The sequence below is a fragment of the Falco biarmicus genome, chromosome 4, assembly GCF_023638135.1.
Source record: "Falco biarmicus isolate bFalBia1 chromosome 4, bFalBia1.pri, whole genome shotgun sequence".
Lineage (NCBI taxonomy): Eukaryota > Metazoa > Chordata > Aves > Falconiformes > Falconidae > Falco > Falco biarmicus.
Genome location: NC_079291.1, coordinates 68,602,717 through 68,614,944, shown reverse-complemented (window position 1 = coordinate 68,614,944; position 12,228 = coordinate 68,602,717). Strand labels below are relative to the sequence as shown.

At 68.1% G+C, this 12,228-nt stretch overlaps 2 protein-coding genes across 4 annotated transcripts; one reads left to right on the top strand and one right to left on the bottom strand.

Annotated features, from left to right (window-relative positions):
- Positions 1–6,486: 6,486 nt before the first annotated feature.
- GADD45B (growth arrest and DNA damage inducible beta) lies at positions 6,487–8,165 on the bottom strand. The gene is made up of 4 exons (XM_056338294.1): positions 7,925–8,165; positions 7,732–7,833; positions 7,318–7,531; positions 6,487–7,152 (listed from the first exon to the last, which is right to left on the bottom strand). Exons 1-4 carry the CDS (start codon positions 7,960–7,962, stop codon positions 7,039–7,041), a joined length of 468 nt encoding a protein of 155 aa, XP_056194269.1. The 5' UTR covers positions 7,963–8,165; the 3' UTR covers positions 6,487–7,038.
- A 1,077-nt stretch (positions 8,166–9,242) lies between these two features.
- On the top strand, positions 9,243–12,163 carry LOC130149014 (survival motor neuron protein-like). 3 transcript variants are annotated; one of them, XM_056338239.1, is made up of 6 exons: positions 9,243–9,345; positions 10,488–10,667; positions 10,765–11,049; positions 11,185–11,265; positions 11,352–11,440; positions 11,924–12,163. In XM_056338239.1, exons 1-5 carry the CDS (start codon positions 9,319–9,321, stop codon positions 11,430–11,432), a joined length of 654 nt encoding a protein of 217 aa, XP_056194214.1. In that variant the 5' UTR covers positions 9,243–9,318; the 3' UTR covers positions 11,433–11,440; positions 11,924–12,163. The 3 variants fall into 3 exon arrangements, with proteins under 3 accessions (XP_056194214.1, XP_056194213.1, XP_056194212.1); XM_056338238.1 differs by having other exon boundaries at positions 11,155–11,265; positions 11,352–11,436; XM_056338237.1 differs by having other exon boundaries at positions 11,155–11,265.
- Positions 12,164–12,228: the final 65 nt, after the last annotated feature.

The window sequence follows — 12,228 nt, the reverse complement described above, 5'->3', positions numbered from 1 at the left end:
TCTCCTGCCCAGCCTGTCCTGCGTGGTGGGTGCTTGGTGGGTCTCGGTGATGGCATGTCTGTCCCCCCCAGCTGCTTGCTGGGCTGCAGGAGGGGAAGGCGTTGGAGCTGGGTGATGATGGACCGACCCTTCCTGACCTTCTCCGGAGCTGGCATCAGCGAAGACCTTCCTTCCCTCCCCCTTCCTCATCACCCCCTTCCTCCTCGCCGCCTTCTTCCTTGTCCCCTTCCTCCTTGCCCCCTTCCTTGGGGCGTTTCGCCCTCCTGCCCTGGGCACCTGTGCGGGCAGGATGGGGCCGGAGGCTGTGTAGGATCCCCCCGCCCCCCCGCCACAACCCTCCCAGGGTTCACAGCCGGCAGAAGCAGGATCCCCTCGGGGATCGATCCATTTCTCCCACCCTCAGGGGCTGCCCACACCAGCCTGATGCTTCCCAGCACTGGTGGCTCCTGCCCTGCCCCAGCAGCACCGGAGCTGGCCGTGGGGCATCACCAGCTTCCCAGGAGGCACCAGGGCCTCGTGTCCGTGGGGCCAGCGCCAAGCGAAACCGAGCGAGGTGTTTCTTCCCTTTTTGGAGGAAAGGGACCCCCACCTGCCCCGGCAGCGGCCCCTCTCCCCGCTCAGCTCCCACCCAAAGCAGCGCTGGGGCGAGGGGCCGGGGCGGGCGGGGGACGCGGGCACCACGGGCCCATTCCTGGAGGAGCTCGGGGCAGCTCCTGCTCGGCAGGAAAGTGCTGCTGCCTGCGGGAGCTGGGGGGCTTCCCCAGGGGCCTGGGGTCACGGGGGTCTGTGTCCGACCCGAGAAGAGCGGCGGGGGGATGGGCGGTGGGGTGGGCAGGGGGAGGGGCAGAGGGACAGACAATGGGACGGCAGCAGGACAGGCAGTGACGGACAATGGCACAGGCAGTGGGATGAGCAATAGGACAGGCAGCAGGACAGGCAGCGGGCAGCCCTGGCCGTGGACCACCTGCCTGGCCCTGCCAGCTGCTGCTGCCAAAGGTCTGAGCTGTGGTCCTGAGGCCAAGCCCATCACCCTGCGCAGGGGCTGCCGGCTGCAGCGCTGGGCCTCGGGGGTCCGGTGCTGATCCCTGGGGACCGCAGGGCAGCGGAGGGAGGCGAAGGCACCCCGGGGCCACAGGGGAGCAGAGGGGACATGGTTTCCCCCAGCAATTTGGCCAACAGCATCTTGGAGAGACGTGGCCTTGCTGGAGCCACCGGCACCATCTCGGGTGGGGTCAGTGCCAGCCCTGTCCCCTGCCACAGCCCAAGGTCCCCTGTCAGTGTCCCACGGCCAGGTGGGGATAAGCAGAGCGGCGCCGGTGGAGCGGGCCCTGCACCCCCATTACACAGATGCTCAGACTCCCCCAAATTCACGTAAAACAATGTCGGGGTGGCCGGGATCGGGAAACCCACTTCAAGGGGAACCTGCTGGGCGCGGGGCCCTGGCAGGACACGAGAGGCCACTGGACCCTCCTGCCCGCACCAAGCTGGCAGCTCGGGCACCAGCCGGGGATGGCTGGCTGGTGGCATCGAGCTGGGAGCAGCTAAAAATAACTCATCCGCCTTGGCCAGGCTATTTTTAGCCTCTCGGCAGCTATAATTATCTGCCCTTGGCGTCGGGGCCGGGGAAGCTGCTGGCACCGTGGGCCGAGGCTGCAGGGACGTGACATGGGTGGCCCCATGGGTGGACATGGGTCCCACCAGCGTTTGGCACCTGCAGCAGCGTCCGGGTGGCACTGGGGTGGGGGTGGGGGCATCACCATGGCTGGCCCCCCCCAGCCCCAGGTACATCCCAACATCCCCGGGGACACACACAAGGGACAGCTCCGCTCCAGCCACGGGGATGCGGGGGCCACCCACGCCCCACCACGGTGAATCCCTCTGTGTCCCCCAGCCCCCCCCACCCGCCCCCACTGTGGTGGGGGATCCCAGGCCCGTTCCCCGGTGTGACACGGGGGTAGCAGGACACCCACAACACAGGGACCGGGACGCCATGGGACAGGCTTCCTCCTCCGGCATCCGCCCCCCCCCCCCCACACCATGACATGAGGCTTCATGGCGGGAGGGGAGCGGGGTGCAGCGCGGGGACCCCACAGCCCATCCACCACCGGGAACCACACCAGCTCTGTGCCTCAGTTTCCCCACTTGCAGCACAGCCCCTCTCCAGGGGCTGCTTGTTGGCAGCTGGGGCTCGGGATGGGGCTCGGGGCCACAGGGGGTCCCACGGGGTTGCGGGGGGGTGATGTGTCCCCCGTCCTCTGGCAGCCCCCATGCTTGGGGGGTGCGGGTTGTCTCTCCTTGGGTGGATGCAGGGGCGTTTGGGGACAGAGCCTGGGGACGGGGCCAGCCCCGCCGCCTGCTGCCAGCAACCACCCAGACCAGACTCATAAATCAGCGGCTGTGGCCTCCCCACGCGCCGGAGCAGGATCCGGCCCAGCCCTGTCTGGCTGCAGCTGCTCCCGAGCCAGGAAGGGGCTCGGTGTGCGCCCCCCCCAGCCAAAACACCCCCATCCCTGAGTCCCCCTTGCACGCATTTGCACACATTAATGCACACATGCAGCCCCCCATTCCCTGCATGAATCTGTGGGGTCCCGGTGACTGGGGAGGGGGGGTGCAGACGCAATCCCCGGAGGCCCGATTGTACCTGCACCCCCCCGAGTCACCGGGACCCCTTGCACCCGCAGACACGCACACAGCAGCTTCTCCTCCTCTCCCAGGAACCGCTCTGATCCGTGTGCCCAGACCAGGGAGGGGGGGCACAGATCCAGCTCCCCCTTGGCATCCACTGCAGCCCCGCTGGGGCCAGGGGTGGGACATTTCCCATGGAGAATGGTGGCAATGGTGGAAAATGCCAGCGCGTGCCAGCTTCAGCCACATCCCCAAGCCACCATGGTGCTCGCGTGTGTCATGGCACACGCGTGTGTGTGCCGTGTGCCTGCAGGCGTGTGTGCACATGCGTGTGTTTTATTGCTGTGCTGGGATCTGGGGGGGGCTGGCTCGCGCAGGGTGTGTGCCCAGCACCCATCCTGCACACTCGGGCTCCCAAGGTCTAATTATTACCCAGGATCTAATAATTATCAGCCAGTGCTAATACTCCCGGCATCGGGCTGGCCCTGGCCCTGGCTGGCTCCCCGCACCGCCGGCTCACTGGCACTTTGTACCGGGGAAAGGTGTGTGGCTGCCAGCCTCGCTCCAGGGCCCCGCCACGGCCCCGGTGTGGGGGGCCACAGTGGGGTGGCTGGGGGTCATGGTGAGGATGCTGGGGGTCACAGTGGCCAGGATGCTGGGGGCTACAGTGGTGGGGATGCTGTGGGCCATGGTGACGGGAGGGGGGGGGAGGCACACCTTCTCACCAGCCGAGCCAAACCAGCCCCGGACTCCCACTCCCAACCCCGGGACCCCTCTCCCTGGATCCCCTCGCCCCGGTGTTGCAGTGCTGGCAGGGTGCCTGCGGCCGCCCTCAGTGTCTGGGCTGGCTCTGGCCGGGTGGAAAGTGCTGCTCAGCACCCAGCGGGATCCCCACCGCCCCCAGGACCGTGGTGACTCAGGCCAGCCTGGGGACACTGCAGCAGGGGGGCGGGGGCAGGGACTCCTAGCTGGAGGCTGCAAGGGGCCAGCTGTGGCTACAAAGGCAGGAGATCCCATTGCCCCCTTCCTGCTGGGGGGTCCATGGGGAGGGTCTCTGGGGTCCTTGGGTGGGGGGGGGTCTGGGGCAGCACTGGAGGGTCTGAGAGGCGTCCTGGGCGGCGTGGGGGGTCCTCTCCTGCATGACCCACTGCAGGATCAGGCCCCTGGGGTGCAACATGCTGCAGTCTGGGGGGCCCAGGGAGGCCTCTGTGTCCATGGGGGGTGACAGGGACAATGTGGGGGATGGGTGGCATGTGCATGCATGTGCGTGTGTGTGATCCAGCACGTGTGTGGGCGGTTCCATGTGTGCTCCAGGGTGGGCTGTGGTTGGGGCTGCACCATGGGTGGCACTCAGGGGGTGCTGAGGGGGGGCGCCGGGCGCTGGGGGGCTGCTGTGCTGCTGGGGGCTGCAGGGGTCTGGGGGCCATCACCCACCCCACCCCCCGGCACCGTGGGAGCGTGACTCAGCCTGGGCTGACACGCTTGTCACACGGGTGGCTGTGCGGTGCTGGCACGGTGTGTCCTGCCCGGTGACACCAGGGGCAGGAATGGCCAGGCTGGGGTCACCAGGGCCTCGTGACCCACTGCCAAACCAGTGACATGAGTCTGGGGGGACTCAGCCCACCCCCTGGCCCTTTCCCTCACAGTTTTCTCTGGGTGCTCCCAGGGACCATCACTGATGGGTGTCCCTGAGCCGTGCCATGCCATGCCGTGCCGTGCCGTGCTGTGCCCCTTGCCAGCAGCCTGGGGACACAGGCCAATCTCCAGCCGTGTCCCTCGCTGCTGCCCCCAGGCTCACCCAGCACACCCCACGCTTGTGCCCCACTGGGGATGCAGAAGGGAGTCCCCATCCCCCCCAAACCCTGGCCCTGCCGGGCTGGACGTGGGTCTTGGGGGTCTCCCTTTGCCACATTGCGCTGTGGGCGGGTGTCTTGGCCCAGCTGCAGTGGGGAAACTGAGGCTCAGGAGGGTGGCGGTCAGGTGAGGACGGCTCAGGGCTGTGACTCACCCCACAGCCCCGCAGCTTCTCAGGACGCCTCTGTCCCTCTGTGTCCCCCGGTGTCCCCCTGTGTCCCCGCGTGCTAGCGGGTACAGCCGGGGTGGGGGGTGGGGTGGCTGATGGCCGCAGGCAGAAATCACCCTCCCCGCTGGGCTGGCTTGGCCCCCCGGGGGGCTGGGGACCCATCCTGCCCCACTGAACCAGCCCCATCGTGCCCCCCGCCCCAGCCCCCCACGTTGAGCTGAGACCTGCCAGCTCATCGCAGGCATGGCCGGGCAGACCCGGTGGCCCAGGTTGCTGACCTGGTGGCCCAGGCTGGGTGGTCCTTTGCTGTGTCCCCCCCTGCCACCTGCTGCAGGGTGGGGGCCGGCCAGCCCAACTCTGTGAACTGGGGGGGTTGTTGCCCCCACCCAGGGGCTACCTGGCCCCATGGGACCCCCCAAGCTACACTGGGGGGGACCCGTGGCCCCCACCCCAGGGATGGCTCCAGCCTGCGGTGCAGTGGGTGGGAGGGGGTGGCACGGGTCCCCACCTGCCTTGGTGGCCTCAGCCAGGTCTGTCACATGCCACTGTCCCTCCGTGCCTCAGTTTCCCCCTGCAGTCAAAGCCCAAAGGGAGGGCACAGGGCGTGTCCCTGGGATGTGATGTACCCTGGGATGGCCACCGTGTCCCCAGCCAGAGGGGACGGTCACTCTGTTCCCGGGCAGGCTGGACACCGTGTCCCAGGCGGGCAGGATTGCACCCCTCAGCTGAGTCCCAGCTCCCTCCCGGCAGCCTGGTGCTGGCCACGGGGCTGGCACAAATCCCGGCCCTCGGCGGGTCCCCACGCCCCAGTGGGACCCGGTGTCCCCAGCCACGTGGCTTGGCTGAGGGTCATCACCCCAGCCTGACACCGGTACCCATGGCATGGTGCCCAGGGACGTCACGTGTGCATACATGTGTGTGCATGTGTGTGCGTGTGAACCAGGGCAATGCAGCGGGGGTGAGCCCAGGTCGGGGCTTGCTCCGACGTGCCGATGCCGGCATGCTTGGAGCGGGGCTGGCAGCTCCCACACCGGGCCCTGGCACGCACACGCGTGTGCACATGCATGCAGACACACACCCCCATGTGCCCAGGCTGGTGGCTCCTACCCCCGGGAGGGGTCCTGGAGGGGTCCCCACACCCCACCGTGTGAGAGCAGTGGCACTGGGGGAGCAGCTGCCCACCTGCAGGTCGCTGCCTCAGTTTCTCCTGAGCCTTCGGGCTTCAGCACCCCCCTCCCCCTCCCCCCAGATCCAAAGACCCACTGGGGGGGTGGGCTGCGGGAGAAGAACCCAGCAGTCTGGGCAGCCATGTCTAGGTGAGGGGGTTTATCTATATGTGGGGTCACCCCCTACACAGCTGCAGACCCCCACCCACCCCCCAGGCTGTCGGCACCTGCAGTGCCAAGCACAGGGCGAGTCCCAGCTGCTGGGGACCTGGGGTCCCCCCTAGTCTGGTGAGCTGGGGTGCATCCTGGCCCCAGTGGGTCCCAGTTCCCATGGCTGGGTGGTTTCTGTGGTGCATCCCAACCCCCCCCCCCCCCACCGTGGGGGCATGGCTCAGTTTCCCACGGCTCAGGCCTCGCGTGGGCTGTCAGCCCCAGGGGTTTCCCCAGCAGGGGGGGAGGGGGTTCCCCTTCCCCAAGCGGCTTGGGGGGTGGTGGCCCACACACGGGTGGGAAATGCCCCAGCGCCCCCCCACAGAGCCCAGGGAGGGGGTGGGGAGTGGGGCTGGTGCCAAGTGCAGCTGTGGGGGGCCCTTCCCCACCCCAAAACCCACCCAGGAGCAGCTGATCCCACTCCCCGTGGGAATGGCTCTGGCAGAGGAAGGCAGACATTCATGACTTCGAACATTTTATTGCAAATATTTTTTTTTTTTTAAATCAGTATAAGAATAGACTCTGGAATAGCTTCAGATCAGGGTCTCCAAGTGGCTTGAGTGCAAAAACTAAACTGGTGCTGCAGGTCCATCAACACGGACAATAATTTATCCCTTGGAAAAAAAGCAGTTCGTTTGCAAAAAACCTCCATTGCTCCGCAGTCCTCGCCTCCGCTGAGCCACGGATGCCAAAAAAAAAAAAAGCAAACCAAAAACCAGTCGCCATCTCCTCCCCACGCTCCTCACGGTCCCACGGTCCCCGTGGCCAAGCACAACTCCTCGGCACGGCTCCGGTGTGCTCCGGCCAGCGTCCCACCGGCACGGCACGGCCACCGTTCTTCCCATGCCCACCGGTGCGGCCAGGCTGCTCCGTCCTCCCTCTCCGGTTAAAAAGAAAAAAAATAAATCGGTGGGTGTTTGGGTTTGTGGGTTTTAACTGGCTGTTTCTCCTTCCTTTTTTTCCTGCCGTTTTACTTTATTATTTTTTTTTCTTTTCTCCCTGGCTGGGGCCAGCTCAGCGCTCCTGCAGGCAGACGTACGGCACCCACTGGTTCTTGTCACGGCTCTCGGCGCAGTAACTCGCCACCTCTGCCAACCCTTGGCTCTTCCAGGCATCCGTGTGGGGGTTCTGGGGAGCAAAAAGCCACCAGGTTTTAGTGCCACCGCCGGGTGCCAACACGTGGCCCTGAGTCCCCACCACGCCACCCCAAAGTCCCCATCCTTGGCGCAGTGCCTGGAGTGAGTCACGGGGCCAGCAGCGCGTGGCTGTGCCGTGCATCACTGTCCCACTCACCGTGACTAAGAGGCAGTGGAGGTCGCGGGGCTCGGTGGCCGGCTCGGGCTCGCCCAGGATGGTGGCCAAGCGCTGCATGCCTGAGACGCGCAGGATGTGGATGTCATTGTCACAGCAGAAGGCCTGGATGAGGGTGAAGTGGATCTGCAGGGCGATGTCACCTTCGTCTTCCTCGTCGGTGGCCAGCACACACAGCACCACGCTGTCGGGGTCCCTGTGGGGCACAGGGGGCGTTAGGGGGGGACAAGACCACCTCTGCATGGCACAGCTTCCCACCTCGGGGTGTCACCTCGTGTCACCCTGGCCACCCCCCACATGAGCCCTTTACCCAGAGCCAGCCCAGTGCTATCTGCCCCTGGATGGGCACCCCCGCCCCGTGCCGGTGATACCCAGAGCCCCCCCCCCGATACTCACACGTTCATGAGCTTGGCAGACTCGTAGACCCCCACTGTCAGCCGGTCCTGCCTCTGCGCCGCCACCAGCACCCGCTCCACCGCCTCGCTTACTGCCTGCATCCTACCGGAGGGGCGAGAACAACCAGTCAGCACCGGCGACATCAACGACAAACCCCCACCCCACCCCAGGTTTCCACGACCACTCCACTTACTTGCTGCTATCGCAGGGCACCAGCTCCTCCAAGGTCATGGTGCAATTGCAATCCGGGACGGGAGCCTAGGGACCGCGGCTGGGAGGCAAAGCCCAAGAGTAATAATCCCGATAGTGGTCGCGGTGCTGTCGCGGTGCTGTCGCGGTGCTGTCGCGGTGCTGTCGCGGTGCTGTCGCGGTGCTGTCGCGGTGCTGTCGCGGTGCTGTCGCGGTGCTGTCGCCCTCCAGCCGTTGCCACAGCTCACCCGTTCTGAACCAACAACCGCGCCCGGCGCCGCCTTTTATAGCCTTCCATCGAGGGGCGGTGCGTTGCTCGGCGCCCCCGCTTCGTCCATTGGCTGGCCAGGCACAAAGCAACGGGCGGGCACCGCGGGGATTGGGTGCCGCCGGCGGGTCCCACGTGGGGCTGAGTCGTTGCCGGGGGGCCGCGGGGGGGGAACACCCGCCCAGAGCTGGCTCCCCTAGCTGCACCGGGGCTGCACCGGGGGTCGGGCCGTGCACAGGGTCTGCACCGGGAGGGTTGGTCCGTGCACCGGGGGGGGTCGGTCCGTGCACCGGGAGGGGTTTGTGCGTGCACGGGGGTCTGCACCGGTGGGATCGGTGCGTGCACCGGGGCGATCGGTTCGTGCACCGGGGTCTGCACCGGTGGGATCGGTGCGTGCACCGGGGCGGTTGGTTCGTGCACCGGAGTCTGCACCGGTGGGATCGGTGCGTGCACCGGGGGGGGTCAGTTCGTGCACAGGGGTCTGCACCGGGGGGGTGTCTGTCCGTGCACCGGGGGGTCGGCCCGTGCACCGGGGGCAGCACCGGGGGGTCGGCCCGTGCACCGGGGGCAGCACCGGGGGGTCGGTCCGTGCACCGGGACCCGTAGCGGGGGTCAGTGCACTCCGAGCCGGGGGAATCGGGGACACGAGCGGGGACCCCGGGGCGGCGCGGCCGGGCGGGCTCCGGGGCGGCGGCTGCTGCCACCTGCCGGTACCGGGCTGGGCCCGCGGCCGGGAGCGCCCGCCCTAGCATGGCTGCCCTGGCTCACCCGCCCTTGCACACCCACCCGGGCACCCCCCACCCTTGCACGCTCACCCTGGCACACCCTCCCTTGCACACCTGCCCCCACACGCCACCCGTGTCCATGTGCCCCGTGTCCCCACGCTGCCACGTGCAGCAGTCACACCGCCCGGCCACCAGGGGGCGCCAGATGCGGAGGTGCCGCTCTGCCCGCGCGCTCCAGCTCCCCCCGCGCTGCCCCCTGGGAAGTGCAGTGCCGGCGCGCGCCGCCCGTCCCGTGTCGCAGCGCGCGGGGACTACGTTACCCAGATGGCCCCGCGCGGGCGGGGGCGGGGCCGGGGCTACGTGCGGGCGCGGGGGTAGTGCCGCTGGTGCCGCCGGTACCGGGCCATGGCCGAGAGGGCCCCGGGGCCGCGGGTGGGCACCGGGCTGGGACCGGGGCCGGAGCGGGCTGGGGGCCACCGAGCTGGGATGGGACCGGCCTTGGGGCCACCAAACCGGGATGGGACTGCGCTGGGGGCCACCAAACTGAGCTGGGATGGGACCGGGACTAGGGGCCACTAAACTGGAATGACTCTGGGCTGGGGGCCACCCAACTGGGATGGGACCGGCCTCAGGGCCACCAAACCGGGATGGGACTGGGCTGGGGGCCACCAAATTGGGACGGGACCTGGCTGGGAGCCACCAAGCTGGGACCGGACTGGGCTGGGGGCCACTAAACTGGAATGGGACTGGGACTGGGGGCCACTAAACTGGAATGGGACTGGGACTAGGGGCCACTAAACTGGGATGGCACTGGGCTGGGGGCCACCCAACTGGGATGGGACCGGCCTCAGGGCCACCAAACCGGGATGGGACTGGGCTGGGGGCCACCAAATTGGGACGGGACCTGGCTGGGAGCCACCAAGCTGGGACCGGACTGGGCTGGGGGCCACTAAACTGGAATGGGACTGGGACTGGGGGCCACTAAACTGGAATGGGACTGGGACTAGGGGCCACTAAACTGGGATGGCACTGGGCTGGGGGCCACCCAGCTGGGATGGGACCGGCCTCAGGGCCACCAAACCGGGACCGGACTTGGCTGGGGGCCACCAAATTGGGACCGGACTTGGCTGGGGGCCATTAAACTGGAATGGGACTGGGACTAGGGGCCACTAAACTGGGATGGCTCTGTGCTGGGGGCCACCGAACTGGGATGGGACCGGCCTCAGGGCCACCAAACCGGGATGGGACTGGGCTGGGGGCCACCAAATTGGGACAGGACCTGGCTGGGAGCCACTAAGCTGGGACAGGACTGGGCTGTGGGCCACTAAACTGGAATGGGACTGGGACTAGGGGCCACTAAACTGGGATGGCACTGGGCTGGGGGCCACTAAACTGGGACCAGACTGGGCTTGAGGCCACTGTACCAGGACTGGGGCCACCAAACTGGGCTGGGACCAGGCTGGGGGCCATGGGCTGGGGCTGGGGGCTCTGGCCCAGCTGGGGTCAGGGGGCCGTCTTGGTGGGTGGGGGTCTCTGTGCCCCCCCCCAGGTGACGCCACCGGTGTTGCCCGCAGGGCCCCGACCCCCAGCCGGCGGGCCCATCCTCGGGGAAGGCGGCGATCCCGGGGGCTACCCTGCCCCGCTCCCCCCGGGACACCCCAGCCGAGGGGTCGGATGGCGACTCCGAGACCCCCACCTCGAGCGTGACCCACAGTGAGCAGGAGCAGGAGGATGAGGCGGAGGAAGGCCACCAGGTGAGCAAGCCAGATCCCGAGCCCCGTGGGATCCGGGATCCACGCTGTCCCCCTGTGACACCCCCCCCGCGTTGTGACCCCCCCCGTGTCCCCGCAGTGGCGGGTGGGTGACGCCTGCACCACCACCTGGGCGGGGGATGGGCTACTGTACCCCGCTCACCTATGGGCGCTGGACCGCGCTGCTGGCACGTGCCTGGTGGAGTTCGATGGCTACGGCAACACCGAGGAGCGGGCACTGGCTGATCTCCTGCCCCCCCGCCCTGGGGCCTGGAGGGCGAGGGACGCCCCAAGGGGCCAGAACACCCCCTCGGCGTGGGAGCCCCCCCCACGCACCACGAGGAGGAAGGGCGAGCGGGTGCCCTGCTCCCCCCGGCCCCCCGAGGTGAGTGTCCACCCCCCCCCCCCAAGCCTTGGGGCACCCTGTGTGCCTCCCCCAGGTTTCTCCCCAAGGGGCTGTGGGTGCTGCTGGCAGGTGATGCCCCCGCAGTGCCCCCCGGCCCTGCTGCATGCCCTGCAGGAGGAAGAGGAAGAGGAGGATGCTTTGGCCGCCATGCTGATGGCCTGGTACATGAGCGGGTACCACACCGGCTTCTATGTGGTACGGCAGGGGGAGAAGGGGGAATGGGAGGGGGGAAAGCAGGGGAATGTACCCCCCTTGTGACCCCCTACTCCTCTGTGCCCCAGGGCCTCCGGGAAGGGCGGACAGAGGCTGCTGAGCCCCCCCCGCAGCCAGGCCACAGGCAGAAGAAGCCCCCACGCCACTAGGAGGGCAGGTGGGAGTGGGGACGCTCAGAGCATGGGACCCCTATCCCCACACCCCCCACTGTCACATCACCACCCTGCTGGGGGGGGACACAGGGAGGGGGGGCTTGGGAGGGCTACAGGATAGGGGGTGACCCCGCAGGGCAGCTGTGGGGCTGGGGGACCTCCCCCGGGGATACTGAGGGACGTAGTAGGGCTGTGGGACAGGGGACACCCCACTGGGATGCTCTGGGGCTGGGGGACCCCACAAGGACACTGGAGGACCTGGGAGGGCAGGATGGGGAGGGACAGACCCCACAGGGATGCTGTGGGGTTGGGGGACACTACAGGGACATGAGGGGACCTGGGAGGGCTGCAGGATGGGGAGGGGACATCCCACATGGATGCTGTGGGGTTGGGGGACCCCATGGGGACACTAGGGGAGTTGGTGTAGCTGTGGGACGGGGGCAGGGGGACCCTTTCCCTGCCGCTCAGCTGCGTCTGCTCCCCTCCAGCTGGATCGGGCCCCCCACGCCGTGCCAGAGGGGCAGCCGTGGGGCAGCACCGCGCTCCCCTCCCTTACCAAGGGGTCCCTCCCGGGGGTCCCGGCTGCAGGGACAGGCAGGAGCAGCCTTCCTCCACCCTGGCCGGCTCTGCATCAGAGCCCTGGCCAGGGGGGGGCTGCACCCCTCCTCTGTCCCCTTTTCTGTCCCCCCCTCTCTGTCCCCTCTTTTGGAATAAAGCTGTTTGTGCCACCCACGTGCCAGCCTGTCTGCACCGTCCCCGGAGGGACCCCGGGCTCTGCCAGCGCCTGGGACGT

Excerpts from the sequence above, each read along its gene's own strand:
- LOC130149014 (XM_056338238.1), top strand. The coding sequence starts at position 9,319 with ATGGCCGAGAGGGCCCCGGGGCCGCGG. Across the intron at positions 9,346-10,487 it reads AGAGGGCCCCGGGGCCGCGG|GGCCCCGACCCCCAGCCGGC; the intron begins GTGGGCACCGGG and ends TGTTGCCCGCAG. Across the intron at positions 11,266-11,351 it reads ACCACACCGGCTTCTATGTG|GGCCTCCGGGAAGGGCGGAC; the intron begins GTACGGCAGGGG and ends TCTGTGCCCCAG.
- GADD45B (XM_056338294.1), bottom strand. The coding sequence starts at position 7,962 with ATGACCTTGGAGGAGCTGGTGCCCTGCGATAGCAGCAA. Across the intron at positions 7,532-7,731 it reads TCTGCCAAGCTCATGAACGT|GGACCCCGACAGCGTGGTGC; the intron begins GTGAGTATCGGG and ends TGTGCCCCACAG. Across the intron at positions 7,153-7,317 it reads TCCACTGCCTCTTAGTCACG|AACCCCCACACGGATGCCTG; the intron begins GTGAGTGGGACA and ends TTTGCTCCCCAG.